General features: G+C 39.1%; 1 protein-coding gene across 2 annotated transcripts in view; it reads left to right on the top strand.

Annotated features, from left to right (window-relative positions):
- intu (inturned planar cell polarity protein) overlaps positions 1–15,140 on the top strand; it is a 41,134-nt gene that overhangs the window by 21,491 nt on the left and 4,503 nt on the right. For both annotated transcript variants that reach the window (XM_036561321.1, XM_036561319.1), the window contains exons 5-13: positions 2,580–2,698; positions 3,620–3,709; positions 3,988–4,065; positions 5,813–5,996; positions 7,751–7,804; positions 7,891–7,953; positions 9,330–9,551; positions 11,682–12,227; positions 14,249–14,343. In XM_036561321.1, the coding sequence (XP_036417214.1) occupies positions 2,580–2,698; positions 3,620–3,709; positions 3,988–4,065; positions 5,813–5,996; positions 7,751–7,804; positions 7,891–7,953; positions 9,330–9,551; positions 11,682–12,227; positions 14,249–14,343 (1,451 nt within the window). The remainder of the gene's footprint in view (positions 1–2,579; positions 2,699–3,619; positions 3,710–3,987; positions 4,066–5,812; positions 5,997–7,750; positions 7,805–7,890; positions 7,954–9,329; positions 9,552–11,681; positions 12,228–14,248; positions 14,344–15,140) is intronic.

Consider the following 15,140-nt stretch of genomic DNA (forward strand, 5'->3'; position numbering starts at 1 on the left):
GGGGGTCAACCAGTTGTTAGGAGTCATTTTCTCCTATTTTTTCACTTATTTTTCTTTGACTTTCCCCTTCCTTATGCAAGTGGATTATCTTATATCAGATCTCTTCAGAAACATCCTGGAAAATGAATAACTATGCCATTCTGACTGGAAATTACATATATTAAGTTTTGCACCGTAGTGTATATAATGCATATACAGTAGCCACGTTTACATGCAGCCTGATAATCCGTTAATAATCCGACTAATAGCTCAATCGGAATAGAACACGTCCATGTAAACACCTCAATCGGAATAGACTAGTCCGATTGAGGCCATTCGGAATACAATTTCTATCCGATTGAACGAGGTGGGTAAACTTCTAAATAATCCGTTAAATAGAAGAATAATAACCATGTAAACGCCTGAATCCGATTACATTCCAATCGGAACGTGTAAGTATGTTCTGCGCATGTGCGTCGCGTCATGGCGAAAGTTTATACCGTTCAGCATGGCGGAGCAGAAGCTGGTCTGCAGAGGAGACGAAGTTTATGCTCTGATCTTTAAAGGTCGGCGGTGGGACGGACGTCTAGCTTGTGAGTCTCAGAACACGACGTCTTCCTCTCGCCGCTTCCTTTATAAGGACATGTGAAGCACGTTTTCCTGAGTCTGACATCATTTTAAAGCAATTAAAACACAAGCGCGCCAACTGGAAACTCATATCACGCGGACTGGACCTCACGTGATGTTCGCTGTCATGGTAACGTTTACTCTAAACGCTACTCCACGCATGCGCGTCATTTTGCATCGGCTTACTTGTAGTGAGCATGTAAACGAAGATTTTCCATCAAATCGTTGAATAGAGTGCATATAAACACCTCAGTCTGAATCTGTAATCGGATTGTATTCAATCGGATTGGCAAAAATCTTTGCATGTAAACATAGCCAGTGACATTTTTATTATTATTATTACATGTAGGTACCTAGACATATGTATGACCCCAAGACCTGATATTGTATAAAAACCAACAAGTGTGTGTGAGAGAGAATGTGAATGCTGTTGTTAGATACTTTTGTGTTTTCATTTTCTTTCATTCTACCACGAGACCCCCTTCACCCTCTCCTTCTCATTCTTGCCTCTGTTTTACACAGACTCACACATAGACTTCTTCAGTGTTTAGGTGCCTCCTAAATGCAGTCTGTCTGAAGTGTTCCTGTTCTGCATACTAATCACAGCTCAGTAAAGGAGGGTCCCCACCCTTTCATCTCCTCTGAATACATCAGCATTACTGCATTCTCCTCCATTCATTCTCATTCACTCTCTGCCTATTATTATTTTAAAGTGGTGCAGGGCTGGTCTTTATTGGGTGCACCTTCTCTTCAGTGGAAAATGCCCCCCATTTTATTGCATTCCAGGGCTATATTGACAACAGTTTAAGGGTTTAATAATCAGGAATCGCTGGAACTGGCAGCGTTTAGTAATGCAAGAATAAAATGTTTCATATATAGCGGCAGTGTCCCAAATAAATTGTACAAAATGCATTTGTGATGGCGTCTGTTTATAAGTTTAGAACTGGTCCTGGAGTGGCTGGATCATTGTTTCAGCAGATTCTGGGGCCTTAGGTTGTTCACTGTGGCACTTTCAAACAAAGGCCTTTGACTGAGCCTGAGGTGCCTCAGTAAGCTGTTTGGGCGTTAGATGGACGATATCCCACATTTTTCTTGTATTTTTTGTTTTATCTTACCTCTGAGGTCTACTAATGATGTATGAGTGAGTTCCATTTTCAAAAATAATTTTTACGTGTTTTAAACAAGCTGTTTTTGTTACTGTGCCTTTAAGACATATGTAAATGACCTGTGCTCTTATTGGCTGTCCTGTATTGTGCCTCATTCACAAAGCAGTCCAGGCTGAAACACTTCTTATAACTTCCATGTTAATGGGTGGAGCTTAACAGCCCTGATCAAATTGCATGTTACATCTTGTTGATTTTCTAAGTGAAAATAAATTGACATCCTCTACAAAGAACACACTTCTGCACCTTTTAATGCACAACTACTGTTTATTTGCTGAATTTAACATATTAGGGGGAAATAAACAAAAGAAAAAGTTATGGCACATTTTATATTTTGTGTTTTATTTATGTTTTTTTCCAATACATTGAAATCAGCTATATCAGTTGTTGACTAGTTGACTATTGCAGAAAGATGCCATATTTTTTCTCTGTACGTGGTGTGTCTTATTTTCACTTAGGAAAACAATAAAACCTGTCATTTGACTGGGGGTGTTCAGGCTTTGCATATGATTGTATATAAATGTGTTTTTGTGCTTCACAAGAATAGTACAGTTTTGAGTTCCATATATGGACCTTGTGGACTAGAGAGTGAATGGTTGAAACTTTAAAAATTTGTACATACTAACCAAAATTTTTTATTTCAAAAAGTTGAATAGAAACCCTTTAAGATTAAGGCTTTTTGCATGATTTTCAGTACAAATTCTGTATTATTTTGGTGCCTTGAGAAACAGTATTTTTTGCAAGCAGTAATTAGTCATCTCAGTATTAAATTGCATGTCTTTTCTGAAGTGTTCCACTGTTCCTCTGCAGCAGGAGATCCTGTATCAGTACCCACTGTCTGAGGCCGCAGCGCAGCTGAAGGGGGTGAGAGGCATATTCCTCACACTGTGTGACATGCTGGAGAACGTCACTGGAGGACAGATTGTCAGGTGAGCTCAGGGACTGAAATAATTTAAGTTTTTATTATTCATTTTTATCTATTTATTTATTTTTAGCATTTGAGAAAATTTATTTTTACTTATCCAGTTGTCCTTATCTTTGTGGTACTCTTTGCTCTGATTTCTCTCTTTCTGTTTCTTTTGAGATTGATTTTGTATGCAGACTCATTATGTATGCAGTAACACGTTAAATTTGTGTTTGAGCATCCAAGACATGTTTAGTTTCTGAAGTTTGCTCCTTCAGTTTTGCACTGGAACCCTAAAGCTAATGCAGCTGACAGTACCCTACTGATTAGTTGTTTGAACCATGTTGAACTATTAATAATCTCACACAACCTTTCCAACACTATCTGACATTCTGTTATCTATAAATATGGACAAAAGTTCATCATATAGATAAATACAGTAGTAGCAGACAACTGGTCTGTACATTTGTTTGCACAAGTTTATACTAGCTGTTAGCTACATTAGTCTTGTAGCTCCAGTATAAAACTAAATAAGCAGACTTCAGACACCAAATATGTCATAGCTGATTGACTCATTTGGGTGTAATCTATTGCTGTAAATTGAGTATGAATTGGAAATCAAAACACATTTTCCTTTCCACATATTGTATTTCTTAGTGAAACATGGGGTCAGGGAAGGCCTGAACTAGCAGAGTGTTTCTTGATGATAGGTGGGGTGATAAAGAGGGAGGTGAAACATGATATTTCCCTGCCTGCTGCTGTGCAGTAATGTAATTAAAACTCAGAAAACATTTCAGAGACAAGAAAAAAAGTCATTACATTTTGATGGAAGATTATGGGAAACAAAAAAAGGTGTTTGAATTGTATGATATGATGAACTGTACTTTTATGTACAAACAAACAGTGTAAAAAATTGTCCATACTGTCTTCTGTGTCCTCTGTGCAGTTCCTCTCTGTTGCTCAGGAAGCAGCTGGTCCATGTGGGTTACTGGAAGGAGGGAGCCAATCTGCTGGTGATTGGTTTGCCTGCTGACAGGTAGATATGTGACCATGCTCATCATTTATCAACTACAGTTACGATGCAGTCACACATTTTAAATAAAACCACAGATTTATAATGTAACGCCTTATCTCTTTCACCAGTCAGTCTCACCACATGATAATGAGCTGATGAGTTGAATCAGATGTTTTAGAGAAGGCAAGTCACTAAACTGTGACTCAGAGTGAAGGAACTGTTTAGCTTTGTGTTGTATTTTGGTCTCTGTCGATATAGGTTTTGTGTCTGAATGGTCTGTTTCTCTGGCTGTTTCACAGGGTGCCTCTGCTGCATCTGCAGACTGTAGTTGAGGGAGTAGTGCGCACTCTCAGGGTCATGTATGGGTCACTGGAGAGGTAGGTGGCCTTATATGTTACCTCACATTTTACCTCAGCACACAGATAGACGCACTGCAATCTCAACAGTGACATGTACATGTTATACATGATGGTTTATTGTTTACTTTTACATAGCGCTCCTGTTTTTTGTGCTTACTCTTTGTTGATTGGCCAAACTGTAGCACATTTTAGACCAGAAATGGCAACTACTGCTGCTGCACCGGCTCCTGTGTTATTCAGTGTAGTGGTGTATCAGTCAACTATGCACAAACTGCAACTGTAAGGTTCAAGTCTCATTCTGCCTCTTTCAGTGAGAGGAAGGCTAGTGGCAAGGTCATTTGGGAACTATAAGAAACATCCTACTTGGGGGCCCTTCACCCATCCTAATCATATTATCCAATCAGGTGGTCTTTATTGTGATTCTTCCATATGACCTGTATGCATTGGAATTTAAGGTCATTCTTCAGGCCCTTTGGTGCAACACACAACAGCAGCACAGTGTGGCAGTGTGAAAGGATTGCAGAATATACAACAAATATAGCAGACAATAACAGAACGTTTGCTGACTAGACAGGAAAACAAAACCAAATTTATGAATGGACATTAGATATATATCGCTCCTGTCGGAAGAAAACCTTGTATCTCCATTTTTGTCGTTTTTCAGTTTTTGGCATAATTTGAAAATGCCTGTTGCCCTTAACATTGTGTGTATATTTCATGAAGAATGGACCAAAGGAAATGACCCAAAATGACTTGGGGAAAAAGTCTGATTTCATTGACTTACATTAAAAGTAAAGCAGGTTTTTTTTTTTTTCATTTTCCTGTAAAGTTGTCCTTTTGGACATACAAGGTTTTCTTCCAACAGCAGCGATATACTGAAGTGGTTCAAAGTCAGAGTTAAAAATGTATTTTGGACTATTAATTGACTTACACTTTAGATTAAAATCATTTTGCTTTGAGTGACCTTATACCTTAATTATAATTTTTAAAATTAAAATAAATGATTGAACATTCCATTTTGTCACTAGCAAAACAATCATAATACTACCAGAACATTATCAAGTGTTTCAGTAGAGACTGTTTCAGTAATGACAATTTTAGCTAATTTTGAGCTTAACTCAAAATGCTAGTTAATACATGACTAGCAAACACAGCTTTGAATAGTTGTACCCACATAAAATTATATATTTTCTTTTTATTAAAAACAGTTTATTTAATTGCAGAAAATGTGTTTTGGTACTATGCACATTTCACTGAACCTATTGACAAACACTCTCACCTGCTTCTTTGCATGACGCTGGTGAGTTTGGGCACCAGTCTGCCGGCCATTATTTCGGAAATGCTGAAAGATTCAGGCTTCAAAGTAGCTACTGTTTTTTTTACTGTGTCACGTACTTTTGGTGACTTCGCACAGTGCTGATTTACTTGGTGGTTACATTCGTCTTGTAGTTCCAGTACAAAACGAAAGAAGCGAACCTCCACCAAACTTGTCTTGGTGTAAGGGGGAAAACTGTAAATTTGCTTTATCACCAAAACAGGCAACAAGGTTTATTTTATGAGCATGATTTTCACACAGTTTTACTGTCTTGGCCTTGGTCATAGTTAGAATGGGCTGTTGTCCCTGAGAACTGAATGTGGCTCCTGTTCTGTGGAGCCTGGCCTTGATTCTAAAAGTGTGTGTGGTGTGGTTTTGTCCTGTGTATTCATTTATTTCTCTCTTTCTCCCTCTCTCTCTCTCTCTCTCTCTCTCTCTCTCTCTGTGCAGTGCATTCTGTGAGGCAGAGAACACTCCTCGTTTGGATCATTTCTTCTGCCTGTTCTTCCAGCAGCTCATCCAGCCATCTCGTTTGAGTGACGGCTCTGGCCCCTCCTCTGCAGATGTATCCGGCACCCTGTTCCTGGACGGATTACCGGCTGTACGCTGGCTTACCTTACCGCCAGATATAAAGGCATGTCCACCACAGTGTGCTAATTCCCATCTTTAGTTCCAATTCTGTTCTGCTGTTTTGTACATGGTCTGATGTTCTGTTGGTCATATGAACTAATAGAGTTTTTTCCTCCTGATGACATGAGTTGAATGTTTATTCTAGTGCATAAAACAACTTCTGCCTCCTGGAAGGAAAGAAAGGTTTGTTAGGAGATGAGATCACTGTGGCATATGAGGATGACAAAAAATAAAGTCAAAGGAAGTGTGCAACTAAAGGTGGACCATACTCTAAAAATACAGTACTGTGCAAAAGTCAGAGACCACCCTTTCATTTATTTCCAGTCAAAACGGCCATCAAGAGCAGATCAAGTGCTTCAAAAAAGGGAAATATATATTGAACAGAAAATTACAGAAAGCCTTTAACACTAAGTGTAATACCAAATCTTCATTCAATCAACTTAATCTATCCACTCTTTACTTTTGCACACCTACTGTGACTTTAACTCTTCCCTCTTTGCAGTCTTAAAACAAACCAGTTACAGATGTGTAAGCTGCTTCCAGAGGAGTTACTGACATTATCTTCCCCTTTAAAGAGACACTAACATTCACACAAGCATCTACCCAAACTCACCTTAACTGCCTTGCAAATTTCTGTCTCGTGTCTAAATTGGATAAAGGAGATAATTATGAAGAAATTATATATAAGATAATCAACTTGCATAAGGAAAGGTGGAGTCAAAAGAAAATAGGTTTAAAAAAACAGGAATTTCCAAAACTGAAAAATATACTGAAAGAGAAAAATGGGACTCCTAACAACTGTGCAAGATCTGATAGACCACCAAATCTGTTCCCATCAGATAAACAGCGCTTAAAGCTTTCATCTTTGAGAAAGAGAGGAAAAAATCAAGCTCCACTTAAGATCTGAAAAAGTCCTCATCCGTCCACCGTGATTAGACAACACTATGGGTCTGAAAGGACATAGCTATCAAGAAGTCCTTACTGAGAAAAGAAAATAGACAAAAAAGAAGAAAAATTGCACTAGAACATCGAAACTGGAGATCTGAGATGTGGAGTAAGGTTTGATGAACTGACGTGTCTAAATTTGTAATTGGGATTACTTGGATTGTGAGAAGAAGAAAATTCAAACAACTTTTAAGACTGAACTTTGAAGGTATAAAATATCCTGGCAGATTTCTTTGAAAAAATAAAAGCAAGTCTCCTAAAAGAATTAAAGACGTAATAAAGAATGGGAAAATACTGAAAACTATGTAGTTATAATTAGTTGTTCAGGCTTTTGTGTAAATTTCTGTTAAATATGTTTTTGTTTCTGGCACTGAAAAACAAATAACTTTGGAAATTATATAAACAAAGTGTTGGTCTCTGACTTTTGCAGAGCTACACAATAAGATCAAGATACTAGATATGTATTATAGTGTTGGTTTGTGAAATTCACAAAATAGTTGAGCTGTATTTAAAAAGGTCTATGAAAAAATGTAAGTACAAGTGTTTTTTAATATAGTGCAAGAATAATCAACTTAAGTTGGAACAAAAATCAGTAAAATAAAATATGATAATGACATAATAGATAATAACACAGTAATTCATAATAATCATGCCAGATACTTGTTACTATACAGTCTTTGTACCATTACCTTTGCTGATGACTCATTGTTGTTTACATACTCTTTGGTCTGCATATTCTGTCATATTGTGTATCATCATATTCATAGTTCTTAACTCTTCTCTTCTGTCACTCTGCTCTCTGTGGCCTCGCAGGTCGAAGTGGATACTGTACTGTCAGACTTTGAGTCTTCAGATTTTGGTGACATGGTGAGCTTTAAAAAAAATCAACAAAGTTTGAAATGTTTGCATCATCTTTTTTCACTGACTCTTTCTCATAATCTTTGATTAATTAGTCAGAAGACTCCTACGGCATGAGGCGTCTGTATGTCACTTTGGGTTCCTGTCTGTTCTACAAGGTGAGTCAGTTTCCAGCTTTAGCTGCATGTCTCCTTGCTTTCAGCAGCCTTAGTCAGGATGACACTAAGCAGCACTAAATGCCATCCATCTGCTGAACAAGTGAAGGGTTGAATTATGAATGAGGAGGAGAGGATGATTCAGTTACCTTAAAGGAAGGCCCCATGCATAAGCTGTTATTTAATTGTTGGCTTAGGCAAAAAAAAAGTGTTACAAAACAAAAACGTGTAAAAAAAAAAACTCAACAAACCATCATAAGACAGTAAATGTCTTTTAGTAGTCTGTCTGTTAAAACTCTTAACTCTTACATACTTTTGGTTCTAAACCTATGCCTATAACAAATGGCCATCTGAACATACACTACATGGCCAAAAGTATATGGACACCTGACCATCACACCTCTGTGAGCTTGTTGGACATCTCATTCCAAAACCGTGGGTATTCATATGGAGTTGACTGACCCCTTTGTGGCTGTAACAGCCTCCACTCTTCTGGGAAAGCTGGCACAAGATTTTGGAGTGTGTCTGTAGAAATTTGTGCCTGTTCAGTTAAGAGACAATTGTGAGCTCAGGCATTGATGTTAGACGAGAAGGTCTGGCTTGCAATTAATGTTCAGTTCACCTGAAAAGTGTTCAGGGTGTTGAGATCCAGGCTCTGTGCAGGCTACTAGAGTTCCTATACACTAAACCTGTCAAAATATGTCTTTATGGGCCTCGCTTTGTGCATCGGTGGAAGCATGTAAATGTCTAAAATGTCTTTGTATGCTGTAGCATTAACATTGCCCTTTGCTGGCATTAAGAAGCCAAGCCCAGTTCCAGAAAAGCAGCCCCAGGCCATTATCCTTCATCCGCCAAGCTGTATTCATTGCACTATGCATTCTGGTAGGTAGTGTTCTCCTGGCATCTGCAGAACCCAGATTCATCCATCAGACTAACAGATAGCGAAGTGTGATTCATCTCTCTAGACACGTTTCCACTGCTCCAGAGTCCTGTGGCAGCATGCTATACACCACTCCAGCCAGTGCTTGGCATAGTGCATAGTGATCACGAAGCTCCTGACACAAAGGTTTTGTACTTATGTTGCTTCCAGAGGCAGTTTGGAACTCTGGAATAATGCGTTTGCGTGGAATAATGAGTTTACGTGGTCTAGTACTTCACAAAAATAGCACTTACAGTTGACCGTTGATCTAGCAGGCAGAAATTTAACAAACTTATTCGTGACCAAGGATGATTTCATGATTTTGTGCTTGATTTTATACACAAGTGTCACAAGAACAACTATTATTGAAGGATAGTATTGAATTGATAGGTTTGCTCTTTAGTTTGACAGCATGGCTGCCTGACACTGTGCATCCCCCCACTGTCCTGTTCTCCTGCAGGGTTATCTGATAGCGAACCACCTCCCTAAGGAGGACCTGCTGGATGTGTGTTTGTACTGCCAGCACTACTGCCTCCTGGCCTTGGCTGCAGAGCAGCGGGTGGGTCAGCTGGTGGTGTGGAGAGAGGTGTTCCCACAGCGCCGCACGCAGTCCAGCCCCCTCACCCTCCACCTGGGCTACTGTGAGCCCCATGCACGCTACTTCCTCCTCATTGTGGGTCTGGTGAGTGCACCTTCACATTACTTGGCCTTAAAATTTTTCTTATCTCATGATGTTCTTTTAATTAAACCCACTGTTGCTAAAAAAAAAAATTTCAAATTCATCAAATATCACACTTATCTCTGTACAGTATCAGCTTGCTAGGTGTCAGTTGTCCTTTGCGATTGGTTCTTTTTACCCTTGATTTGAAAGTGTCGGTTGTCTGTCATCGTCTTACAGAGGAGTAGCTCTTAGTAACAGCACACTATTAACCCCTTAAACTCTGTGTGTATGTGGGTGCACACTTTAGCTTCTCACTCTCAGAACTACATAATTTACATGTTTCATAGTAGTTAATTGAACAATCTATAGAAATGACTAAATAATATGTTTTATTGTTCATATTTTAAGCTTGGCGGTATTAATAAACCATGGGTCAGAGTGCTTCGCTGTTAAGAGGATGTCAGGCAGTGTGACATGACTTAAGTGTCAGAGTTAAGCTACATACAAGTACATTCATTTTGGTACGAGCAGCACATTAAATTATTGCACTTAGTTGTGCAAAATAGTTGTTTAGTGCCAGAATCTTGTTGGAGTTGTATCATATTACATGAAACAAAACCTCAGGCAGAGGTGTTGACTAAATCAGCTTCCTGTATCCCGTATCTATCATTCAGTGATAAGCCCTTGACACAATGTCCTTAGCACAGTGAAACTAAGTACATCAAAAGAAAACAATGCATTGAATTTGCTCAACTCAGTTTGTCCCCCAGCTGACTTTTTTTGCATTAATAATGTCGATGATGTACATTTAGTTGGATCAAGTAAATTCAATGCATTACTTCAATTCAAAGAAAGATTGACTGTTTTAGATTTCCTTAGTGTACTTTGGCACTTTCTGAGTTCACATTCTCTGTGTTTACAATTACTCGAACATATGTTACCTTTTTATCCACACGCACTGGTCTCCTAAACTCAGTCTGTGTGTGAAGTGATACAAGTCATGCTGTTTTATCTAATATCCTCCAGCTACCTTGCTGTTAGTCTTATTGCTGGCTGGATAACACACATTCCTGACAGGCTGGACTCTCTGTAGAGCTGTGGAACCCCCAGCGTCGCTGTATTATTCTCTCCCTGCGGCACTGTTTATTCTTTATCCTCTCACTTTGGGCCCTAATTTTATTACTTTCCTTTCACCTCGCCTTTCCATCAGTCTCTCTGCCTCATGCTGTCAGTTCAGTCCAGCAATTCAGCCCACAACTGTGCCTTGGGTGTAATCAAGTTAATAAGACATTGAAAGAATCCTACTGGTGCACCATCTTTTTTTTAGTTGTGGTTAACAGCTCAGTTGCCCTGTTTTATGAGATTACAATTTTGCACATACAGCTACATCAGCTACATAACAGTTACTAGATAATACACCTTATCATGGTGAAGCGTAATCATATTTTAAGAGGCAATTTTTGTCCTTACTGACCACAATTCAGGTGCATTTGTTTTTACAATCAGCACTTTCCAAAATACAAAAAATAACATTTTTTAACACATAACATGTTAAATGATGTGAGCTGTAAACTGGTAAAATTCTGGATGCACCTATATGGAACCTAAGGGCCGATGTGATAACCATTATTTTTCATGTACATTGATGCCGATGCTGTTATGTAAACATTTAGAAAAGGTAGAAATACATCTACTTGGATCAGCATTACAGAAAAACATAACATTTCTCTGAGTTTACAAACACAGTAAATAAAATACCAGTGTTGCCTAAATATTCTGCTCTTCCGTTGTACAATACATTTGTTGTTAAATGTTGGTTTTATTGGCCAAATCTAAACATTTGTCTGATACCAGTATTTGTCATCTGCCGATACCGAAATGATTCAGATATCATCGAGCATCCGTATTCAAAATGTATATATGTAATTATTATATTTATAATGTTGTTTGGGGTAGTTTATGCCCATCTCCTTGTATTTTAAGGGGCAAAAAATGTTTAATATAGTGGCAATTTAGCCCTTCTTGCCTGGTCATTTCTTACACTGAGCCCTATGACTAATAATTGACTAATTGCCTAAGCCTGGAGTTTAAGGGGTTAATTCTCATTTCCGTGATTATCTCCAACCTCTTGTTCTGTTGTTTATCTTCCAGCGGCACTTTATGCAGTGTGTTTTACTGGAGGCTGGTGGTTGTGCATCTCCGGCTGTTGGATCCCCTGGTCCTGATTGTATCTATGTAGACCAAGTCAAAGCCACTCTGCTCCAGCTGGAGAGCCTTGACTCAGCCATTGAAGAACGCCTCTGCACCCCTCCCACTCCATGCCTCTCCTGTGCTGACTGGTTCCTTCCCTCCAGTACACGAGACCGCCTAGATGGAATTGGCGGCTCGCCTATCCTCAATCGCCTCACGGCTGCCATCAAGCCCCCTTCGCCCAGCTTGATTGGCCGAACCCTGTTTGGGGAGGCAGGGTCAGGCTCGGGTCCTGCGGGGCTGAAGGGCAGAAGGCCGAGCCCACAGAGGAGTCTGTCAGACAGCGGGAGCGAAGGCCGTGGAGAGACTGCCATGACCTTTACATCGGGGCACAGTCCTCACACTACACCTGACTCTGCACGCAGGATGCCCCCTGGTGGCTCACGCAGGGACTCGCTGGGGTCTGGAGGTTCAGACGGCAGCGGCGGGAGCGGAGGACTGTTCAAGGTACCTGTGTTTATTTTATTATACTGTGGAACTGTAGTATTGCACTGTCAAGACTACAATCATGTTAGTACTTATTGGAGTAATATGTGCTTTTTATTCTTATTATCTATATTTTCTTCTGCTAAAAAGCTTCTTCTGCTAAAAAGTGATGTTTTTCATGTGATTGATGTCACGAATTTCACAAAGAAAAAAAAATGACTGGAGAGGTCCATCTCCATCGGTGGTTGAATGGTCAGAAGCTCACTCTAAATGGTCCAAGAGCTGTTTATGATCTGAAATCCTGAACTTAACCTGTTCTGGAGCAGACAAGCAGGAAATGTTGCCATGGTGATGTAGCCCAGTAAAAAGTAGCCACCATTATGAGGCAGAAAATGCAAGGTTAGATTGAACTAAGCTTAAAGTGAGCTGGCTACGCACAAAATTCTGCTTCGTGAGACAGACCCCTGAACCAGGCCTGTAAACCACTGACCTGGCGTTTTTTAACAAATTTATTTGTTCTGCTAATTAATCCTGTTGAGTATCAGCCTGGGTCTTAACTGGACATTTTCCCAATTAGGCACTAAAATGAAGAGCCTGGGTCTGAGTGCTCACTAGCCTTTGCATTCTTCGTATCCTTTTTACAGGCCTGGTTGGTCAAAACAGATAGCTTACACAGTGATGCACTAACTGTGCTGGCTGCGTGGCTGTTATGTTGGCTATATATATATATATATATATATATATATATGCAAGTTCTGTTGCACACACTGAAGTAGACTCTTCATTTTCCCACTCGTGCAGGTTTTTTTTTGTTGTGAATAGGGGGGCTGGTTGCTGGGCGATGACATAACGGCATGTGTAATATGGCAAAATCCCTATCATGGAATAATATCATCAAGCTGGTATTCATTTTTATGACATTGTACCTCCTTCCTCTGTGTTGTAGTTACTGCTTTCAGCTTTTGGTTTAATGACTTTATCTCACGTTATTTAGGCTAAAATCAGAATGTTTGTGCCCGTTCATGTCGTACTGTTTGTTATTTCAGTAATTGTTGGTGAGAACTTCAGAGTGTTCAATGGAGTAATTCATTAGCAACTACTTCACTTAAGTCAGCTAAGCTAAACCATATGATATCTGGCAGTGAGCCCACAGTTAACTTACTTTTAAACAAAGTCAGCATTGTAGCCCCTTGGTGTAATTCCTCAGACATAAAGAACAGGCTTTTTTGTCTTGGCCTATCAAGATGTTAAAGATAGCACTAATGCTTTTGCTCCAACCTTGTTATTACAAGTATATTGTGTCAGTTAAGAATGGCTTAGCCATCCATCATTCCTTTTACTCCCTACTTTCTGCCAGATCTCAGACATATCGGGAGTCACAGTAATGAATCAGATGGACATCACTCTCCTGATTCTAGCTGCCTTGACAGAAAGTCTGTGGCTCGTAAATCTGCAGAAAGAAAGATGAGTGCAACAAAGACAATGGAAACTATCTTTGAGCACATTTGCTGAAATACGGCAACTGGGACAGTTCAAAACCTATGAGAATACCACACTTGTGCAAAAAAGAGTCAGTGTGGATTCAGCAATTGCTGCATGGATATAAAACAGATGGTAAGACTTTACTGTAAGGTGCTGTTCATAAGGCTACATGACACCTACATAAGGTTGTCATTACAACTGACATAACCCTACGTAACTGTTTATAAATGCTTGTTCCAATAAGCGTCATTCGCTATAAAGGTTACATTTGCCAATTTTGATCAAAGCCAGCTAAAGTAGCCTTTATGACAGATGATGCCTGTTCTAATAAGCATTTATAAACAGTTATGTAGGGTTATGTCAGTTGTAATGACAACCTTATGTAGGTGTCATGTAGCCTTATGAACAGCACCCTACAGTAAAGTGTTACCAAACAGATAATACCCACACTGCTTCTTTGTGGAGTGATGTTTAGTTTTAGGTTTATTGCAAGTAAAATTGTTCTGCATATGTCAGCTTTGCTGAATGAATCTCTGTGTGTTGTACATGTTTGACTCCAGATCCCCAGATTGAAGCAGCCAAATCCGTTCTATCTGGGCTCTCTGAGGAAAAGCCTGACGGACAGAGAAAGTGAGGAGATGCAGAACATTCTGAAGTGAGTGCTGTCCTTGAGCACGATTATGAATGCATTCAGGCTGAAATAAATTGCCTTCTTTCAGTAACATTGCATAAGAGCATAAAGGAGTTCTGAGTAATACAGTTTTCATGCCAGTCCAGCAGCATTAAACTTCTCTCCTACTGTTTCAAGGCATTTGCTTCAACTGCAAGTGTTGATTAAAGGAACGGATTAAAAGTGCTTTCTTGTTTTTTGAGATTAACATTGATTAAAGGGCAGTTCTAGTAAATTTTCAAAATTTCTGCATAACTCAGTCACTGAGATCTAAACAGAGTCATTCAGAGTGTTTAATGCTGCGTGAAAAAGTTTGAACACCTCCAGTCAAAGTACATATTTTGTTGATTCACGTGAAAATACAGAGGACACACTTATGTCATTTTTCTGCCAATTTTAATGACCAATTGCAGAATTTAACAAAACATAAAAAAATACAGTACAAAATGTGCCATAACCTTTGTACATGCCACATTTTATGTATTTTTTTTCCCCCAATATGTTAAATTCAGCAGATAAAGAGTAATTGTGTATTAAAATATGCAGAAGTGTGTTCTCCATGTTCTCACTTCAACAAATAAACAAAATGTCATTTGACTATGGGTGCACAAACTTTTGCATATGACTGTACCTCTCTGCTGAGAATGGATTTTTAAAAATATGATTTATGCCAAAACATTCTTAGGCAATAGGAAACATATTTGTAACCATTTCACGTAATAGCATTCTTCAACATAGCTTTTAGAAGCATTAAACACTTCAGACGTCTGGTTCCTATCATC

The sequence above is a fragment of the Colossoma macropomum genome, unplaced genomic scaffold (genome assembly GCF_904425465.1).
Source record: "Colossoma macropomum unplaced genomic scaffold, Colossoma_macropomum, whole genome shotgun sequence".
Lineage (NCBI taxonomy): Eukaryota > Metazoa > Chordata > Actinopteri > Characiformes > Serrasalmidae > Colossoma > Colossoma macropomum.